Source organism: Ochlerotatus camptorhynchus, unplaced genomic scaffold (assembly GCF_037179485.1).
Source record: "Ochlerotatus camptorhynchus isolate MF236.1 unplaced genomic scaffold, CSIRO-AGI_Acam_v1.1 ptg000660l, whole genome shotgun sequence".
In the NCBI taxonomy this organism is placed as follows: domain Eukaryota; kingdom Metazoa; phylum Arthropoda; class Insecta; order Diptera; family Culicidae; genus Ochlerotatus; species Ochlerotatus camptorhynchus.
Window position 1 is genome coordinate 176,614 of NW_027041139.1, and position 22,310 is coordinate 198,923.

Here is a 22,310-nt window from a genome sequence, read left to right on the forward strand (position 1 = left end):
AAAGTTGTTTGCTGTTGTTTCAGCAAAAATCGTATTGCTGGATCATTTTCAGCAAACCATTTTGCTGGAAGATGAAAACAAAATTTGGTGTGAGCGTATACTGTCATGTGCACGGTAAGAATCTAACATCCATTTATGAATAAAAGTGAACCCATTGTCAATAAAAGTGACACTACTAATTAATGAGTAATTTATTATGCCAATTAAGTAGTAACTGTTAGCTACAGCCCACACGAATTGCTGGCGAAAAAGTGACGTCATTTGACATTGGGCGACTTGAAGACTGATCGTTTTTAAATAGGTGTGTTTTTTTTTGTCGTGCGCTCAGCCATCTTGTTTGGTAAAAGTTTGTTTACTTTTACCCGAGCCGCGAGCGAAAGGAAGCAGCTAACAGTAAGTATTAAAATATTTGTTATATTTATTGCAATTATGTTTAATTTACTGATGCAACGCATCAACAAGGATGTTTAAGGCATCCGGAAATTACTACTGATATTATTTTGCGTAATTTCAGTACTTGGCACCTGATCCTCCGACAAAGGAATCATTAGCGCAATTAGTTGTACAGTTTGTGCAGTACCAGGAGACCAAACTCACTACTAGGTTGCCGGTAAGTGTTCCCTAAATTCAGGGTTAAACAGCTTGTGGTCAGTGGTAAAATTCTTACTTCTTGCGCAGATGCGATGTTTTATGGATTTTAAACCGGGTGGATCGCTTTGTCATATTCTGGCCACGATGTACAGTTACAAGGCTGAACAGCGCTGGCGGAAATTCGATTTTACGGTAAACAAGGTAAGCATGTTCCACGCCCGGTGCTAATTCCCTTTTGATCAAATGTTCCACCCTATGCTTAATGACACCATTATACAGATGCTGCTTAACATGAAGACGGCTCTAATCGAAGCTGAATACATGCGGCTACCGATCGTTTACGTTATGCCCGAAGTGGACAAGGCTACTGCTAATCGAATATCGAACATTGTAACCAATCATCAGGGTGAGATGACGATGGACGAGGAGGAGGCGACGCATATCATCTATCCGGTGGTTGATCCCCTGCTGGAGGATTATGCAAGGCCTACATTCCGCCGGGATAAGCATGTGATGATTCATTGGTATTACTTCCCGGATTCGTACGATACCTGAGTACCGAATACGTTTGATTTGCCGGAGGCCGTGCCGGATTCTCCGATGTCACCGGGTGACCGTTGGTCTGTTTCGCTTTCGTGGGTAACCGATCTGGAAGAGTACAATGAATGGATGGCAAAAGAGGATTACGAAGTGGATGAAGCCGGTCGTAAAGAGGTCCACAAACTGCGACTCGGTGTTACGGATCTGATGGCCGGTGGATCGGACGATAAAGTGAAGAAAGCTAATGATGAAAGTTGTTCATCAGAAGTGCAAACGATCGCCTTCTCCGCAAGCAAAGGGTGGTAAACGGAAGAGCGGTCGGCCACCGGCCGTATTCCAAAAAAAAACCTTGTGCTGATGACGAACAATCAGAAGATCTGACAAAGGATATGGACGACTCCCAGCCGGAAACTAATCTGACTGAGGTGAAGGCTGGTTCGAGCAATTCTGCTTCAGGTCCGGCCACTCCACAGCCCAAGAGAGATCCGGAAATGATGCCTATAAAATATGCAACAATGACGGATCTGGATGACGACATTGACAGAGCTAATGCGGATCGAACGGGAGATGATAGTCAAGCTGGCAAAACCAGCGACAACAGCAACTCAGGAGTTTCCTCACAACAAGGACGACCTGGAGGATATTGTTACCGAGTAGACACGAGTAGAAAGTTAAGTTAAAGTTAAGTTAAAGTTAAGTTAAAATTAAGTTAAAGTTAAGTTAAAGTTGAGTTAAGTTAAGTTAAAGTTCAGTTAAAGTTAAGTTAAAGTTGAGTTAAAGTTAAGTTAAGGTTAAGTTAAAGTTAAGTTAAAGTTGAGTTAAAGTTGAGTTAAGTTAAGTTAAAGTTAAGTTAAAGTTAAGTTAAAGTTCAGTTAAAGTTAAGTTAAAGTTGAGTTAAAGTTAAGTTAAAGTTAAGTTAAAGTTAAGTTAAAGTTAAAGTTAAGTTTCAGTTAAGTTAAAGTTGAGTTGAAGTTGAGTTAAGTTAAGTTAAAGTTTAGTTAAAGTTAAGTTAAAGTTAAGTTAAAGTTGAGTTGAAGTTGAGTTAAGTTAAGTTAAAGTTCAGTTAAAGTTAAGTTAAAGTTAAGTTAAAGTTAAGTTAAAGTTAAGTTAAAGTTGAGTTAAGTTAAGTTAAAGTTAAGTTAAAGTTCAGTTAAAGTTAAGTTAAAGTTGAGTTAAAGTTAAGTTAAAGCTAAGTTAAAGTTAAGTTAAAGTTGAGTTAAAGTTGAGTTAAGTTAAGTTAAAGTTGAGTTAAATTAAGTTAAAATTAAGTTAAAATTTAAGTTAAAGTTAAGTTAAAGTTCGGCTAATTAAGTTAGAGTTATGTTAATTTCATGCTACAATTATTTTAAAGTAAAGTTAAAGTTAAGTTAATGTTATGTTAAATTTAAAGTTCTGTTAATAGTAAGATAAACATTTGTTAAAACAAAAGTTAAAATTTAGTTAATGTTACGTTAAAGTTAAGCTAGAGTTAAGTTAAGGTTATGTTTAAGTTAAGTTAAAGGTAAGTTACAGTTATGTTTATGTTAAGATAAAGTTAAGTTAATTTATGTTTAAGATAAAGTTAAGTTAAAGGTAAGTTAAAGTTATGTTGAAGTTAAGTTAACGTTAAGTTAAAGTTAAGTAAAATTTAAGTTAACGTTAAGTTAATGGTAAGTTTAAATTATGTTAAGGTGAAGTTTATTCAAATTTATGTATAAGTTATGTTAAAGTTAACTTTAAATTAAATTTAAATTAAATTTATGTTAAAGTTAAAGTTACGTTAAAGTTATGGTAATGTTAAGTTATAATTAATTTAAAGTTATGTTAAAGTTAAAGTTATGCTATAAATAAATTAAATTTATGTTGAATTTGTTTCAATTTAAGGTGAAGTTTTGCTAAAATTATGTTCAAGTAAATTTAAGTTAAAATTATGCTATAGGTAAGTTAAAGTTAAGTTAAGTTAAATTTAAGTTAAGTTTAGTTAACGTTATGTTAAAGTTAAAGTTGATGCTTAAAGTTAAGTTAAAGTTCAGTAAATTTTAGGATAAAGTTATGTTAAATTTAAGTTAAAATTACGTTTAGTTAAAGTTATGTTAAGTTAATGTTCGGTTTGAGTTAAAGTTATGTTAATGTTAAAGTTATGTTAAATTTAAGTTAAAATTTAAGGTTAAGTTAATGTTCGGTTAAAGTTATGTTAAAATTTAAGTTATGTTAAATTTAAGTCAAAATAAAGTTAAGGTTATGTTAAAGTTTATTTAAAGTTAAGTTAAAATTTAATTAAAGTTAAGTTAAGTTTAAGTTAAGTTTAAGTTAAATTTAAGTTAAGTTTAAGTTAAGTTTAAGTTAAGTTAAAGTTAAGTTTAAGTTAAGTTAAGTTTAGGTTATCTTAACGTTATGTTAAAGTTAAAGTTAATGCTTAAGTTAATGTTAGGATAAAGTTATGTTAAATGTAAGTTAAAATTACGTTAAGGTTTTGTTTAAGTTAAAGATATGTTAAGTTAATGTTCGGTTAAAGATAAAGTTATGTTAATGTTAAAGTTATGTTAAATTTAAAGTTAATTTTAGTTTAAAGTTATGTTAAAAATAAAGTTATGTTAAAATTTAAGTTTAAGTTAAGTTAAAGTTAAGTTAAAGTTAAGTTAAAGTTAAGTTTCAGTTAAGTTAAAATTAAGTTAAAGTTAAGTTAAAGTTGAGTTAAATTAAGTTAAAATTAAGTTAAAGTTAAGTTAAAGTTCAGTTAAAGTTAAGTTAAAGTTAAGTTAAAGTTGAGTTAAAGTTGAGTTAAAGTTAAGTTAAAGTTAAGTTAAAGTTAAGTTAAAGTTAAGTTAAAATTAAGTTAAAGTTAAGTTAAAGTTCAGTTAAAGTTAAGTTAAAGTTAAGTTAAAGTTAAGTTAAAGTTAATTTAAAGTTAAGTTAAAGTTGAGTTAAAGTTGAGTTAAAGTTAAGTTAAAGTTAAGTTAAAGTTAAGTTAAAGTTCAGTTAAAGTTAAGTTAAAGTTAAGTTAAAGTTAAGTTAAAGTTAAGTTAAGTTAGAGTTAAGTTAAAATTAAGTTAAAGTTCAGTTAAAGTTAAGTTAAAGTTAAGTTAAAGTTAAGTTAAAGTTAAGTTAAAGTTGAGTTAAAGTTAAGTTAAAGTTAAGTTAAAATTGAGTTAAAGTTAAGTTAAAGTTGTGTTAAAGTTGAGTTAAAGTTGAGTTAAGTTAAGTTAAAGTTAAGTTAAAGTTAAATTTAAGTAAAGTTAAGTTAACGTTATGTTAAAGTTAAAGTTATGTTAATGTTAAAGTTAAAGTTAAACTTAAGAAGTTAAAGTTCAGTTAATTTTAGGATAAAGTTATGTTAAATTTAAGTTAAAATTACGTTAATTTAAAGTTTAAGTTAAAGATATGTTAAGTTAATGTTCGGTTTAAGTTAAAGTTATGTTTAATTTAAGTTAAAATTTAAAGTTATGTTAAAGTTAGGTTAAAGTTATGTTAAAATTAAGTCAAAGTTAAGTAAAGGTTATGTTAAAGTTTATTTAAAGTTAAGTTAAAATTTAGTTGAAGTTAAGTTAAGTTTAAGTTAAATTATCCCGTAATTTAATAATCGTTTAATAAATGTAGAATAGTGTCTAATGAAACATTATTTCACATAATAATCAAGCGTCTATATACACCTTTATATCATCGCTGTTTAAGGAAGTAATGATGTCTAATTAACGCTGAATAATCAAAAATTTGATCGAATAAGCTCTGTTACAATTTTTGTAAGTCAAAGAAAAGCTTCTCGACATACCTTATTCAACACCAAATACTTCGATGTTGTAGTTGAATAAATTCTCCAGATTTGTGTGAACAAAGCCTGAACAGAAGTTAATATTTAAAATAGTACAAGTATTATTAAGCATGAAGTGATATAAAATAGTCAAGAAGCCGTTTCTTCAATAGGCAATTGTTTGTTGGGAAGTAAATGTTAGGTTAAAGTTATGTTAAAATTGATTTTTGGCCTCTTCGTGACCCAAATTCTAAAAATACCCATATTTATGGACTTTTGAAATTATTTTTCACTTTTTATGAAACTGGAAGCCGCCACATTTGATTTCAAAATGGCATCGGATATCGATTTTCTCTAGACGACAACCTCCAAAAACCTTCAAAAAAATCCCATATTGATTGATAATTGATAGTAATTCCCAATCTTTCTTGGATCTCGGAATTCAAAATGGCATCGTATGCCTATTTCCAATCTCTAGACGTCACCCGATCCCAAAAATACCCATTTTATAGATAATTGACAGCATTCCCAATTTTTCTTAAACCAGAAGCCGCCATCTTTAATTTCAAAAACTTATCGGATATTGATTAGCGGCAGGATTAGCGGCCTTTAGTCATTAGCCCGATTCTAAAAATACCCATATTTATGGGTCATTTATAGATGAAATTTAAATCCAAATACGCCAATCGATAGAATATTACATTACAAACCTGCTGAAATAGACATTTTTCCCATTTTTCTGTAATTAAACTTTTGAAAATGTACAAATGATAATTTTATCACTGTTTTCATGAAATAAGGCTTTTTTCCCAAACCCAGTCATCATAAACGAATACCACTTGGTTGCACATCATTCTGCTTGAACCTGAAAATATATAAATCAGCGCTGCTCTCCTGCCTCTGCTCATTACCGCTTTGGACGGCGTGGCACTAGGTTCTGCAGCAAGCAGGACCAAGTCAGGTGCCAAAGGTGGATCACGGCGTGTCCATCACAATGAGGAATGAGACTTGAAAAAACGTGCACGTAAAACCCCCTCTCCCTTAAAAACCTCTCCCCCTCCCCCTTAACATAACCCTAAAAAGACATGAACTTTGACGATCACTTTTTTCAGGGAAATAAATTTTAAACAAACCACAATTATTAGTAAAAACAGAAGTTTTTCCCATAATTTCTTCCCGCACCAAAACTTTCAATATTGAGAAAAAAAATTGCTGAAAGACATATTCGATGATATTATGTTGGTGAATCACACAACTGACAGTAAAACATATCTGGTACCTCTATACATGAAATTATATTAACATCCAAAGTCCATCCTTTTTTTTCCATATTCTGCACAAAAGAAACGTCATGCCCCACCCCCATTCATAATAAAATGACGGGAAATCCTGTCAGTTGCGGGAAGAGAAAGTATGTGTTCCGTCGAGTGGTGACGGTTCTTCCTTAACTGAGAAACATTTCATGTTCCATGCAACGCTTTTATTTCATGCAACGTGACGATCAAAACTGCGACTTACTAACACTAAAAAGGTTGTGCTATGATCCAACTCGATTTTTCTACTGCGTTTGGTGCAAGCGCTACTCGCATCTGTCAACAAACAGGGTTCGGCAACCTGATACCAATTTTTTTACACCGTAAAGCGTTGGGCACAACAGTATGTTTTGTGCAGAATATGTAAAAAGGAGGGACTTCGGATGTATTTTTTCTGGAGGACGTCGATTGTCACCTAAATGCATATATCATGCATCATAGATAGAAATAGATAGATAGGTTCTACGTCATACTGCGGTCGTGTCTAGGACACAACCCATTAATTTTTCTGCAACAGGAATCCTCCACCTTGGATTTCAAAGTAGCGTCGGATATCGATTTCCTATATCTACACGTCACCCCGATTCCAAAAATACCCATATCGATGTCAATGGTATCAACGGTATATGATAATATATCCCATATTTGATTTAAAAATGGCGTCGGATATCGATTTCCAGTTGATTGTAGATTGTAGATTGTAGTAGAGTTGGAAACTTGATCATGTAAACACTACGCATCATTGTCTGGTAGTACGTTAAAAAATGATACAACAATCGTCAAGTTCGCTGTAACGTCACCTAGTGCCTCGTCATCCACGAATTGGCGCCTATGTCAGTAGTCTAGTAACTCTTAGCGCGCTGATGGCATGGTTCCAATGCCGCATAGAGAGTTGCTACAATGATATTAGGTTAGCTAAGGTCAGTTAACTGACTGGTGGGGAACGGGAGCTTTAGCTATGACTATTATGTATGCATTTCTATAACGTTATCTAACAACAATGGTGTGTACTGTTTACAAAATCATGTTTGTAATTCTAATGTGTTGTATGGTTGAAAGCATTTGAAAAAGTTAGATTTTAATGTTTTGCACATTTGAAAACATTCGAAAACAATAAGTTCTTAGTACAATTGAAAACACCCGAAAATCATTTTGTTTTAATGTCTTGTACATTTGACAACATCAGGAAGCATCTACAGTTGAAAACACCCGAAGAACGTTAAATTTTAACGTTTTGTACGTCTAAAATCATCTAAAAAAAATAAAAATTCGATTAAAATTCTCGACGTCAGAACAACATTTGAATAGCAAAATTTTATTTCACGTTACATCTAAATAGCAATGTTTTCTAATGTTTGATGCCAGGAATATATTTTATTTCGATGCTGATGTAGACATCAAACGTTAGGCAAACGTAAATTTTTATTCGGGTTCCCCCGGGACACCCGGAATATGTCCGGATGTGGCCAAAGTGGTTCTTGTTCTGGTTCTTGTAGTGGTTTGAGTTCCATTGAACCAGAAATTGAATTCTGATGTATTTTGATGTGTCGCATGATGGGTTTGACCATAATCAGATGTTGGCCTCTTCCCCCGGGACACCCGGAATATGTCCGGATGTGGCCAAAGTGGTTCTTGGAACTAGATTTGAGTTCCATTGAACCAGAAATTGAATTCTGATGTATTTTGATGTGTCGCATGATGGGTTTCACCATAATCAGATGTTGGCCTCTTCCCCCGGGACACCCGGAATATGTCCGGATGTGGTTAAAGTGGTTCTTGGAACTAGATTTGAGTTCCATTGAACCAGAAATTGAATTCTCATGTATTTTGATGTGTCGCATGATGGGTTTCACCCTAATCAGATGTTGGCCTCATCCCCCGGGACACCCGGAATGTGTCCGGATGTGGCCAAAGTGGTTCTTGGAACTAGATTTGAGTTCCTTTGAACCAGAAATTGAATTCTCATGTAATTTGATGTGTCGCATGATGCGGTTGACTTAGCTTGTAAGATATTATTGTTAGGTTAAGATCTATTTAATAAAAAAAAAACATATGTTAGTTATAAGAAAATGAAAAATAAAATTTATTGATGAAGTCATGTTTATGCTTCAACTGTTTTCATTTTTATTAATTTAAAACCCATTGAAAAAGAAAATGGTGGTGAACATTCGGGAGCGCGCCGGGGCGCCTGGGGGCGGACAAAATGGCCGAAACGATCAGTTTTTTGACAGGTATCGTTTTCGCCTCAGGCGCCCAAATGTTGCAAATATGGTCGCCCCCGGCGCGCCGGCGACCAAAATTGGACCAAGCGGCGCCGCGAGGTTCGAGTCGCCCAAGTCCGCCCCGTCCGCCGAGCGGTCCGGGGGCGAGCCGTGGGCGACTAGCCCGCTGTATGTGGGAGTTAGCAGAAACTCATTGTTGTTAAAATAATTTACTCATTAATGAGTAGAGCCACTTTTATTAAAAATGGGTTAACTTTTACTCATAAAAGGGGATTTGACTGTTACCGTGCAGGCGTAGGGTTTGTTTTCGTTTTGTTGTTTATTTTTACTTTAGAATGACAGTTCTTACAGCAAACAAAAAAATTCTCACAGCTAACAAAAAATTTCATCTCACTAACACATGCAAATCGCATCAATACGAACCCGCCTGGAGAGGACTATTTGGTGGATTATTTTAACTTTTTGTTAAAATTTGACAGATGGAAAGATATCGATTAACCTAGAGTCGGTGTATAATGAGTCACGCCAAGAGAAAAACAGTTGAACTCGCATCACGGTTTCCGAAGGATTACCTTTCTTTTCACTTGGCAACAGAGGACTTCTACATCAACTTTAAATGACTTCTAGCGAAAACCAAAAATAACGGCTGTAGTGAATCATAATATCAGTGATTTTGTCAAATAATCTTATAAAAAAATAGTAGAAATTCTCATTACTGATCAAAACCAAACGTATCCCATGACCATTTAATGGTCGCTGCGTGTTTATGATTTCTTCAATTTTATTTTATATTTCATTGCAATACCTTTCGTGGATCTTTCATAGCATCGTAATGCTATTATTTACTTTGCACGATAGGTAGCCGATTTGACAGTTCAATAGGTAGACTTGGCTTCACTCTTGGCGTGACTCATTATACACTGACTCTAGATTAACCTTGCTATCCGAACGTGGTTACTTTTCACAGAAAAGAAGTTAAATTTTGACAACTGTGGCTAAGTTCTTCTCGAAAACCGGTCGATCGACAGCACACACACTAATCCAGGCCTCCGTCGTTCGTCAGTGAAAATCTAATTTTTAGAAAATTTATTCCGAGTTTGTAGAGAATTTGTTCAGTTTGCCCCATTTATTCATAAAAAATAGAATTTATACATTTTCTTGATTTCTCACGTGCAACGGTCATTTGAAAATTTTACCGACTTGTTCTGCTGTTCAAAAACCCGGTAAAATCCTACCGACTTCGGTGATCTGAATTAAGTGTGCATGGATTTTCGAACATACACTGATGGTGTTAAGCTCCAACCGGTATTATCCTCGGATTAAATCCCGATCAAGAATGTCCGGCTGGTTTGATGTCGACATCAGAGTTAATCAACATAATTCTGAGCAAACATTTTTCAGATCATACAAACAGGGACGGTATTAAAAGTTAATCCGAGTTGGAGCTTACCGCCATGAACGAATTTGACATATTCCTGTTATGTGGAAGTCTAATAAATTTGCGCTATAAGATAATCCATTGAAAATGATATGATTGAAAATGTGTCAGGTAAATTCTATATGAATATCTGATACATTTACAATGCTGATAATTTGGTAACTTTTATATGATCGTCATATGATAAATGAAAATCGATTAAATTATAATAATTAACTGAAATGGATTTGAAACCCATAAGCATAAGCTATACTTTTCACCACAATATAATATATGTGTCATAAATCAATCGAAGTAAAGTTTATGTGAAAATAACATGAAATTTACTTCTTCTTTTGACACATATATTTAATCGATTTCTAAAAATAAATTCGAAAAATAAACATCAGGCAGTGGAAGCTTTCACAGTTGTGCCTTTTTTTTATTGTAGCTGATTTGGGATTCGATCAAGATCTGTTGAGGTGTGATGCTTTCGGTGTCTGTGCTTGATTCCACTGGGCCACGGCTGACTTCAAGATTGAGCTCGTTCAAATAGCATGAAGTAAGAACAGCTCTCCCGACATGGAATGTAGTGCAACTTTATGCTCATTTTGCTATAGTGAAGACAAATAGCACTGACAAATTTATGTTCCGTTTCGGTGGTGTGGTTTGTTCAAATCTTTCTTAATGCACCTGTGTGCAATAAATCAACGACTAAATTATATGATTTGATAGAACTGGCTCATGAAGTTCGAGTACTTCTTAGGGCTGGAATCTGAATTAGCCGTGTAGAAGGCTTACAATTAGAATCATAGCAAAGTAAATATTACAGTAGAATCATTTTTTTTTCAATCTCAATACATTCTTTTCTGGAACCCATTATCATATGAATGAGTGTACGTTAACATCGTTGAAAATTGTTTCAATAATTTATAAAGAACAATCATGTAAGATGTATTTTATTTGGAGCGATATTCATCCCAGAAAAACATGCAAAAACAAATGCTTGCTGTTGGATTTCTTAAAAGGCATTTCTATATGACTATACGGGATAGATCTGTTTACAATCTTTAAACGTCAAAAATCAAAGCAAGCTATTACAATGAGATATACATGTTTTCCTATACTGCAAAGTTAAATGACAGTCCAATAGTTTCTACATGTCTATTTACACGCGACATATCAACAAACGTCAAAAATCAGTAAAAGCAACTTCAATAAAATATACATGATTATCTTATAAGATATACATCATGAAAACAGGTATATTTTACTGAATTTTCTCATAGTGCAAACTTATATGATTTTCCATTAGTTTCTAGATGTCTGTTCCCACCCATGACATATCAACAGTTTTTCACCATGAAATATATCAGACAATATTCATATACTTCTTACCTTCGCTAACCACGTTCGAAGCGAAGTATTATCAAGTACTAAGTATGTGAAATTACGATAGAAATCATTCCATATCGCAGTCATAGTTTTTAAGTGATAATCCAATGGAATCTATCAATCATCACATAGAATGAATAAATGTGCTGACATTGCTATGTTATAAGATGGATCCAATAAACGGTACTTGTCGATTTGTTTCAGTGTAGAAAATAACTTTCGAAATGTCACTTTTAACCTCGAGTTAAATTTAACTCGGCAAATGGTTCAAGCCTTAAAAGTTTTTTCAAAAAAAAAAATATATTAAAATTTTCGGATTTTAACTTGAAAATTGTCGAGGAAATTGCGCGGTGAAAAGATGTTGCTCGTGGACATTACAGAAGTCTGGTTTACATCTCAGGGCAGTCTAAAAATTTATCGAGAAGATCTGCCCAAGAAAAAATCTGCCCAAGAAAAAGTCCATGTAAACAGTACCACTGAACCACACTGAACGAACACCGAAGAGAATCTGTCAATGTTACTGAGGACCTAATGCAATGTTCAGCTTGAACTGTCATCAGATCGAAGTTAACCCCGACACAATGACATTTATATAAGGTCTGGGCCAACAGGCAGCTTGCTGGTATTAGAAGCAAAAATGCTGTAAACATTGCTGAACATCTGCGAACAAATAGAAATACGGTCACTGCCAACTTACTGAGAACAGATAGAAATACGTCACTGCCAACAGCTGTTTCGTGTAAAGATATAAACATTGCAATAAAATACGAACACCACTAAACAATTGCACATTTCACTAACACCAATAACCCCTTTGGCGCAGACCTTATATAAACGTCATTGACCCCGACACGGTGCAAAACCTTATAGAGGTTGCTGACGTTTATCGTACGCACACTACGTTACGTATACGTATACGCAAAATGTTTTCATCGGGAAAAAAAAATTCATAGCGGAAAATTTTCCCGATGAAAACAAATCACTGACACAATAGATCAGTGCACGAAGATTTGCCGCACTCTTCCCTCTCCCGTAAATTTTGACAGTTTTGGGTGGTTTGTTTTGGCTCCCATTCGTTGCCATCTCTTTTACTCACAGACAAAATGATAGGAAGCAAAAAGTGAGGTTAGGGACCGTGCACTGATCTATAACACTTTAGCAATCTCTACACGGTGTTTGCGAAAACCCATTAATGGGTATAAAAACACCCATTTCAGCTAAAAGTGCCCCTCCTCATTTGATGCACGGTAACCAGCGTAAACACATTAATGTGTAAAATTTCACACATTTCGTGAAAAAAGGGGTCTACTCATAAAATGTGTAGAACGTCAATAGAAGTGTATTTTTTACACATTTTTCAAGAACGGTTTTTACAGCAAAATGTGTAAAAAGTAATCATTTCTAGAACTTAAATATAATGGGTGCGCATGGTTTTTTATTGCCTTCGGAATTTTCTTATTTGTGTTAACCATAAAATAAAGATTGCTCGAATACAATAATATTTTATTAAAAAAAAGGAATGCCATCAAAAAATCAGTACCGGCGCCGGTGTTGTAAGCGTGATTGCCTCTTTCCCCAGCAGGCCTGATTTCAATCCCAGTCGGCACCGCTGGGATGTTCTGAGGCATAACATCTCTGATCACGCCGAGAATCACGCCTTCCTTCGGAAGGGAAGTAAATCCATTGGTTCCCGGTTCATGAGTTGATGGATCGATAGGTAGGATCTAGGTGTGGGAGCTTCCTTCCTGGCGTCAGTAGCATTGGTGCTCAGCACGGAAAACAAATTAAGGAAAAAACAAAAATCAGTATGAAGCAAGCAAGTTTTTCCAAAACTTAACTATGAAAATAGTATAAATCACCTACCTTCTAGTATGTCCATCGTCGAACTGTCCAGTTTGGACCGTAGTTCCTCCATTTTCCTGTTGTACTGCACTGAAATATAAACAAATTACGTGCGTAAACAAGGCAGGATACAGCAAAGTTTGAAGTTTTTTTACCCATTAATGAGTATAAAAATACACATTTTTTGACTGGTACTACATTCTTAAAATGTGTATTTTTTTACACATTTTAAGATCTCCAAATTTACACATTTTTTGACAGCTGCATATAAATATAAAAAATGTGTATTTTTTTACTCATTTATGTGTTTACGCTGGTTACCGTGTGGGTAAACTATGGTTTACTCATTAATGGGTAAATGGGGGATCTGTCAATAAATGGGTGTTTTTTTACCCATCTTCTTGAATTGTGTTTTTCGTAAAATGGGTAAAAAATACCCATTTCTTCAAATGGAGGATGCTGGTATAAAAAACTTACTAATATTTACATTGAAAATAAATGCAGGTGTAGCGAAAAAAAATATTACACGAGAAGGTATAATAATATTGGATAAAACTGTATGGACTTATCCGTAAGCCTCTCCAATGTTTCGGGATCCAATTTCAGTCACCTCTGGGGTACCCCAGGGTTCTCATTTAGGCCCACTTCTTTTTATTTGGTACATAAACGACATTTCCTACATACTTAAAAAAATAAAATTGCTTGTATATGCAGACGACATGAAGCTCTTTATGGAAATAAGTAATTCTAGCGATGCAGAAGAATTCCAGAATGAAATCAATATATTCCACACCTGGTGTAGTAAAAGTCTACTTCAACTGAACGTAAAAAAATGTACTGCAGTAGCATTTAGCAGAAAAATTTAAACACCGCATATTCAAATATCATTAGGCAAACAAATAGTAGAAAAAAGCAAAATTGTAAGAGATCTAGGTGTAATCCTAGACTCCAAACTAAGTTTTATAGAACATTATAATACTATTATTAGTAAAGCAAACAGAATGCTAGGCTTCATCAAAAGGTTCAGTCATAATTTCGAAGACCCATACACTATTAAGCTTTTATATACCACATATGTAAGGCCAATTCTGGAATCCATACATTTCCATACACGAAGAACGCATAGAATCTGTCCAAAAACAATTCCTTTTATATGCTTTACGTAAATTGAATTGGACTGCATTTCTATTACCATCTTATGAAGCGCGCTGCATGCTCATCAATATACAAACACTTAAGGGGAAGCTCACCGCTCCGAAAAAAATAATTACGTTTTGATTTTTCTAAAAATATTGGAAAAAGATATCAAAATTCAAAGAAAATCACATATTTTTTAATTTTTCAAAGAAAATTCACGTGCAAAAACATTTTTTATAAGTCATTATGGCATAAAGTTGGACTCAAAAAACCACAAAACATCAACTTTTCGGTTTTTCTGAGAGTCCAATTTTTTTTCATGATGGGATAGAAAATTTTTTTTTGCATGTAATTTTTGACAAAAATCTAAGGAAGAAACTGATTTTCTTGGATTTTTGATAATTTTTCCCAATATTTTTAGAAAAATAAAAACGTACCGAAAATATTTTTTTTATTTTTGGGCCGGTGAGCTTCCCCTTAAGGAGCACCGCCAATTTGCAATGCTTTTCTTCATCAACGACATTATTTCAATGCGCATAGATTCGACAGAAATTCTCGCACAATTAAAATTTTACACACCTTGTCGATATCTTAGAACACGGAATTTATTTTCAGAAACATCGTACAGAACAAACTATGCAAAAAATAGCCCAATCAATCGAATGATGCGCTAATATAATTTGTATTGCGGAACTATTGACATCACTATGTCCAAGCAGCAAATAAAAACTAAGCTAAAACAGAATAGAATTAATGCATAGTATGTAAGTAAACATTGTAATAATCATTGTATGTAGTCTACACTGGCTTGACGAAATGGAAATAAATAGTTATCGGCCCATCAACTCATGAACCGGGGTAACGGCTTTACTTCCCTTCCGAAGGAAGGCGTGATCAGAGATGTTATGCCTCAGAACATCCCGGCGGCGCCGACTGGGATTGAACCCAAACCTGCTGGGGTGAGAGGCAATCACGCTTACCACTACACCACCGGCACCGCTTATTTTGAAATACATGCTGTTGTCATTATAATGGAAATCCTTATATTGTAGGGGTAGGAGGGGCATAGTGAGCATCCCGTGCACCAGCTTGGACTTCCGGCCGTTCGGAACAAATTGGTTGGTGGTAGGATCAATATCATAATTATATTGAACATACTGCCAGTTGGTTTGTTTCATGCAGCTAGAGATCCAGGGCCAAACTATGGGATGCTCACTATGCCCCTCCTTCCCTATTATTATTATTATTATTATTATTAGTATTATTGATTCAAATCAACCATATCTACCACACCCAGCATCGAACCAATTTGGAACTGTCAAATCCAACCAATTTTTCGCTACCCCTGTTAGGGTTACCATATGGTATCTTAAAGGAGACATGTCCTACTTTTTCAATAATTTTTCTACGTCCTCCTTTTGCCCGGAAATGTCCTCCTATTTGATCCTTGCATTTTTTCCAGTAACATATTCATAAAATTGTTTTCAAATAGTGTTGCTTGCAGAACTTTTTTGTATCTTGCAAATGACATTCGATGGTGGGACTAGGAGTATACTACAGCAGTCACCCCCCTTCATTTAGGCTGCGATCCATTTGGTGAATTTTCACTTAAATTTGACAGATGGAAAATTTTCAAATAAACTTACTTATTTCAGACAACCCAGGAATCAAATTTGATAAATAATTTTTCGAAAGTCAGACGATCAATAACAGAGGGAGCTTCAAACATTATAATTTATTTTCGTGAAAATGCATCAAATGTACATAACACAGAATCAGGCTGCGTTCCATTTTTCTGAATTTTTACTTAAATTTTACATTTCGTGTGATTTTTGAGAAGGTGTTTGTCAAAATTAATTCCTGGTCTGCCAGAAATAAGTCTGGTACAATAGCAGGTTTATTTGAAAATTTTATATCTGTCAAATTTAAGGTTTAAGGCTGTAAAGCTGTAGTTTTCATGCAAATTAGCTAGACTAGATCATTACCAAGTATCAAAAATGAATTATCAAGACTAGTTTGATGCATTTTTCAGAAGTATAACGAGAAGATGAAATTAATTGATAACGACTACAAGTTATGAACAATCTCAATTGAACCTTTGCAAATCATGAAAGCACCTCTGTTCCTTCAATAAACCGAGCGGACTGTATTTTTCGGTTGGATACTCGAGAACGAAAATAAAACGCGTCCGATACTAGCGAGTTCAACAAAAGATATGATTTTTTATTCTCCAAAAGATACATTGGTATTTGTGAGGTTCCAACCTTTACGGTACAGTGTTGGCAGCAATAGTAGGATTCTGTAATGTAGATTTTCTCTCTTAACATCCTCCTGGCGTTGAAATGGGTAATTTCAATCCATTTGGCCATCTAGAGGCAGTAGACATATCTCCGTTATAGCACGCTTATATTCCCCCTTTGAAGTCTTCACAGTAACAACCCGGGTCACGCCATCCTTCTTCTTCTTTCTTCTTCTTCTTCGCATTTCAAGCTTATTGCATATCGCATATTAGCTTATTGCGTGCTCTCAACTTAGTGTTCTAGATGCACTTCCACAGTTATTAATTGAGAGCTTTCGATGCCTGTACCATTTTTGCATTGGTATAATTGTGTGGCAAGTCCAATCATACTTCTATGCCCAGGGAAGTCGAGAAATTTTCCAACCCGAAAAATTCCTAGACGGGACCGGGAATCGAACCCAGCCACCTCCAGCATGGTCTTGCTTTGTAGCTGCGCCTCTACCGACTGAGCTAAGGGAGGCCCCACGCCATCCTTACCAGGGTGTAACTCCTTCACTCGCCCAAGCGGCCACTGGAAGGGTGGCACATTTTGATCGATTACCAACACCAGGGATCCTTTGGTAATGTTGATCGTCTTTGTCCACTTCGATCGGTTTTGCAGCTCGGGTAGATATTCAGCCGTCCATCTTCTCCAGAAATGTTGAAATATTGTCTGGACAAGTTGCCATCGTGAAAGCGTTGACTGTTTTAGATCCAGATAAGACGGTTCAGGAACTGCCTGCATCTCTCGACCAATTAGAAAATGTGCAGGGGTAATCGCAGATAGATCACACGGATCGTCAAAACACGGCGCCAATGGCCGCGAGTTCAGCACAGCTTCAATTTGGGTCAATGTGGTGTATAACTCTTCGTACGACAGCTTACAACCGCCGACAATCCGCGTCAGATGGTGCTTTACCTGCTTCGCTCCAGCCTCCCAGATACCACCGAAGTGAGGGCTTCGTGGTGGTATGAAAGACCATTCAATTCCTTGATTGGTGCAATAATCCGTTATCTTCTTGGACTGCTGTTGATCGTTAAAAAGCCGCGCTAGCTCCTCAAGTTCATTTTGAGCTCCGACAAAATTCGTTGCATTGTCGGAATACATCTTACATGGCAGCCCTCGCCGGCTAGTGAATCGCCGCAAGGCAGCTAAAAATGCATCAGTGGTCAAGTCGGACACAAGCTCCACATGTATTGCTCGCGTCACCATACAAACGAACAAACAAACGTAGGCTTTGGTTACTAACGGCCTGCGACCAGCAGTGAACGACTTTATCAAAAAAGGGCCAGCGTAGTCCACACCAGTATAAGCAAAGGCTGGCGCCGGTTGGACTCGGTATGAAGGCAGATCACCCATCAGCTGGGACGTTTTCAGTGGATTCGCTCTGAAGCAAGTAATGCAGCTACCGATGATTTTCCGGATCGTTGATTTGACTCTCAGTGGCCAAAATCGCTGACGAACCATTGCAAGTAGACCCTTTTGTCCAATATGCAAGTTTGACCGGTGCAAATTCTTCACAACTGCTACCGAAAACGGATGTCCGGCAGGTAATAACATTTGGTGTCGACTGTCATATGGTATGAGAGCATTTTTGATTCTACCTCCCACACGCATAATCCCATCTTGCGAATCGATGAACGGTTTCAAGCCACACAGACGGTGTTTAGTTTGCCTTCCTTCAGTAATTACTCGTAACTCGTGATGGAACATTTCCATCTGAACACACCTCACTGTTACCGCCAGCGCAGCCCGTAGTTCTGGAACGGTTAGCGGTCCTCTGACGATCATCTTCTTTCTGCTGGTAAAGTATTTCGCGAATCGAATCAAGTAGGCCATAGCTCGTAGAATCCTGTCATAATCATTTGCTCTGTCGAAAATCAACAATCGTTTCACAGGAGAAGTAACAGCCAACGAGACACCAGCTTTCATTTCGGGTAAATTTTCATCCGGCAAAGGCGCTGGGTGCACTTCTTCAATCGTTGTCACCTTCAGCATGGGTGGACCGTCCCACCACATCGTGTTAGCTAACAATTTACGGGGAAATTCTCCACGCGAAATAATATCCGCTGGGTTTTGTTGACTCGGAACGTATCGCCACTTATACGCACCTGTAATTCGTTGAATTTCGGTCACTCTGTTCGAAACATACAGCTGTAGTACCTCCGGTGGTTTCCGTATCCAACAATAAACAATCTGGGAATCGGTCCACAGATTTACGGACTCGAAATCAATATCAATCGCAGCAATCGCTTTTTCAACTAATTTTGACAGCAACACCGCACCAAGCAGCTCGGCTCGAGGAGTAGTAATTGGCTTGCACTTGCCAGACTTTTTTAGAAGAATCCGTGATTTGCTGCAGATTAGATGCATCGTGACTGAACCGTTCTGGTGGATAACTCGTGAATAGAGACACGCCCCGTAAGCCACGTCGGAGGCGTCGGAGAAACCCTGCAGTTGCACGGACATCGCATCAGCTGTTGAGATCCACCTTGGTACACGCAATTCGTTCAGTCAAATCAACTCGTCACGAAAATACTGCCACTTAAGCACAATATTATGTGGGACAGGGTCATCCCAATCCACCGCAAGCACACTGACCTCCCGAAGAATCAATTTCGCTGCAGTAACAATCGGGCCAACTATTCCAAGCAAATCATATATCTTGGCAACTTCACTGAGAATTTTTCTTTTCGTTGTAGCTTCAGGATTACCAGGTTCGACAGAGAACGAAAACCAATCGTCAAGCGGATTCCAGACAACGCCTAAGGTCTTTATGATGTTCGAGTTGATGTCACCCACATTGAAATTCGTACCACAAGATTCCTTGTCAACATGCTGCAATATTTCCGAGTGGTTCGCACACCACTTATGAGTCTCGAAACAACCTTTCGCCAATAATCCACTAACTTCCTGCTGAAGTGCGCATGCATCCTGGATACTGTGCGCACCTGCAATCACGTCGTCCATGTAGGCACTCTTCTTGATTACCTTCGATGCTTGAGGAAATTCGTGCTGGTGATCTTCCGAAGTCTGTCGAAGTGCCATAGTGGCTTGAAAAGGAGATGATGCCAAGCCATATGTTACTGTCGAAAGCTCATACACCGTCAGTGGCTCGTTCCGATCATAGCGGTATACTATTCGTTGGTATGCTGTATCCGGAGGGAGGACTCCGACCTGACGAAACATTTTGACAGCGTCTACCGTGAACACGTACCTGTAGCTGCGATAGTTCAATAGAATGCAAAACAAATCATTTTGAACGTTTGGCCCCGTCAGTAGAGCATCGTTGATGGCCACTCCTGATGATGACGGTGCAGACCCGTCAAACACGACCCTCAATTTTGTAGACGTACTTGTGTGTTTTACTACACAGTGGTGAGGTATGTAGTAAACGGTATTGGACGCTTCGCTATCGTCGACGGTGATGGCTCTCATGTGACCGAGGTCTTCGTACTCATGCATAAAACAGGCATACTGCTGCTTGATTTCTGGTTCCCTGTCCAGCCGTCGCTCCAAAGAAAGAAACCTTCTCGTTGCCATTGTTCGGGATTCACCGAGTTCGTTTATCATGTCGTTGAACGGGTGCCGTACGTAATACCTTCCTTCCTGATCTCGTTGGTGGGTGTCACGGAAATGTTCCAAGCAGCGATCATCAGCTGCTTTGTTCGAGTACTGGATCTCATCGCAAGCTTCCAGTTTATAGAAGCTTCGTAGAAGTTCACTCAAATCTTCGTCGGCAATTTGGCAGAAAGATTTAGCGATCACTGGTACATCAGTCGAAATGATACCTCCAGCCACCCAACCGAATTCCGTGTTAGTGAGCACTGGTAGGTTCGATCCTAGCTTGATCTGGTCTCCCTTCACTACATCCCAGAAAATTTCTGCACCAACAAGCATATCGATGCGTCCTCTAGTATGAAACTCTGGATCAGCTAATTTGAAATCGGTAGGGATGGACCACTCCGATGCACTGAATGACCGTTGAGGGATGTCACCCGTAATCCGCGGAGCGACGAGGAATTCTAAATCAACAGAAAAATCTCCGATACAGGATTCGATTGTCATGTGCACCCTATGACGAAGTCTGGTGTTAGTCCCGTTGAGACCGCTGACTGTTTAGTCGACAGGTTCCTTCTTCGTGGCAACCAAATTGACAAAACGCTCCGTGGCGAAATGGACTTGGGAAGCGGAGTCTAGTAGAATTCTGCAGGGATAAACAGCGGAATTTGATCCACGGATTTGCACCACTGCGGTAGACAGCAACGTTTGCTTCACTAGACTTCCCACACTAGCACACAGTGTTGTAGCGGTGCCGGATCGAGATGCTTCAACAAGATTACACGAATTGGATTCCTTGCGAGGTGGATGTGCGTCATCACTGGTAGTGCACTGTGTGGCTGCGATCGAATCTGCTGACTTGGAGCTGGAACCTTCACTAATATGGAGTGACGTATGGTGGCGTTTACCACACTCACGGCAGTTATGCGTCGAAGTACATCCGTTAGTTCGGTGGCCTTTCTGCAGGCAGTTGAAGCAGCATCCCGACTTCTTCAGCATATTGTATTTATCACTCACATTCATCTTCTTAAAGTTTTCGCATTTCCATAGTTCGTGGTTGTTTTTGCCTACAGCACACTTCAGTTCATGTTTTGTTTCATTCTTCTGTTCATTTATATTCACTAGCGTGTGGGCCTTCGCCACCGCTTTCGGCTTCACACTTTCCACTTTGTTGCTCGTTTCAATTTTTTCAATAATTCTGCACTGCTCTTGTAGGAACGTCATCGTCGCCGTATAACTGGGCAGAATTCCCGGTTTCTGACGAGTCTCCCAGGCGACTCTCGTAGCTTTATCCATTCGCGACGAAATCATGTTCACCACCATTTGCTCGCCGAGCCCTTCCAGTTGAAGGTTCAAGTTCTTCAGTGCTTCGATGTTCTTGTTGCACACGTCCAGCAACTTTCGGAGGTTTACCGAGTTGTCCTTTACGATATTCGGCAAATTGAACAAACACTCGATGTACTTGTCTATGATAAGTCTCTTGTCTTCGAATCTCTCCGTGAGGAATCGCCAGGCAGCATCGTAGTCGTTATTGTTAACGATGTCCTGGTCTATGATTCCTGCAACCGGACCAACAAGTGAATTACGGAGATGGTAAAGCTTTATGGCCGGCTCCTCATGTGTGTATCGATCCATGATGGTATTGAACATGGATTTAAACGAAAACCATCGTTCGTACGACCCATCAAAGGTCGGTAACGGCGCTTGAAGTGGAGAGAGGAATGGCAAAGTTGATCCAAATGTCATCGAAGCGGGTGTCATAGCCACAATTTCTTTCTTCGTGTCAGCTTCCTTTGTAGCCTCCTCTGTCAGCATACTCAACCGGATCGACAAGTCGTTGTACATCGTCTCGAATTCGATGTATTTCGCTACCTGCTCTGCTCGTCGCTCTTCAGAAAGGGGCAGGGCATAAATGAGGTTCTGAAAGTCATTATATTCACTGTATGCCTGGTCAACTGTTTTTTGATGCAGCCGAAGATAGTGCAAGTTTCGAATGTTCGTATTCGGTGCATCGTCACTATGTTGAATGGCACTTTTAACACGCGTTAATTTGCCCTTCACTGCCCCTCTCTGATGAGTGAGAGTTCGCAGCTGTTCCTCCATTTTCGTTTGATCCTGTTTCTGCTTTTGTTTGGTTTCGGTGATGTTTACAGCGTAAACTTGACACGGCAAGTTTACTCATTCACGAGCGACGGCCATTTTAAATAGCGCGTCACTGCATTCAACCAGCGGTTCTGATGAATGCTCAATTTCTACGAAATTTCGCGGAAAAGCACTTCGCCACGC

General features: G+C 37.5%; 1 protein-coding gene and 1 long non-coding RNA gene across 2 annotated transcripts; one reads left to right on the forward strand and one right to left on the reverse strand.

The window, feature by feature from the left end:
* Positions 1-350: 350 nt before the first annotated feature.
* LOC135714545 (uncharacterized) lies at positions 351-801 on the forward strand. Its single transcript, XR_010518847.1, has 3 exons — positions 351-393; positions 515-610; positions 679-801. It is a non-coding gene; the product is annotated as an uncharacterized LOC135714545 (long non-coding RNA).
* An 18,025-nt stretch (positions 802-18,826) lies between these two features.
* LOC135714539 (uncharacterized) lies at positions 18,827-20,363 on the reverse strand. The gene is made up of 3 exons (XM_065237921.1): positions 19,820-20,363; positions 19,374-19,516; positions 18,827-18,841 (listed from the first exon to the last, which is right to left on the reverse strand). Exons 1-3 carry the CDS (start codon positions 20,361-20,363, stop codon positions 18,827-18,829), a joined length of 702 nt encoding a protein of 233 aa, XP_065093993.1.
* Positions 20,364-22,310: the final 1,947 nt, after the last annotated feature.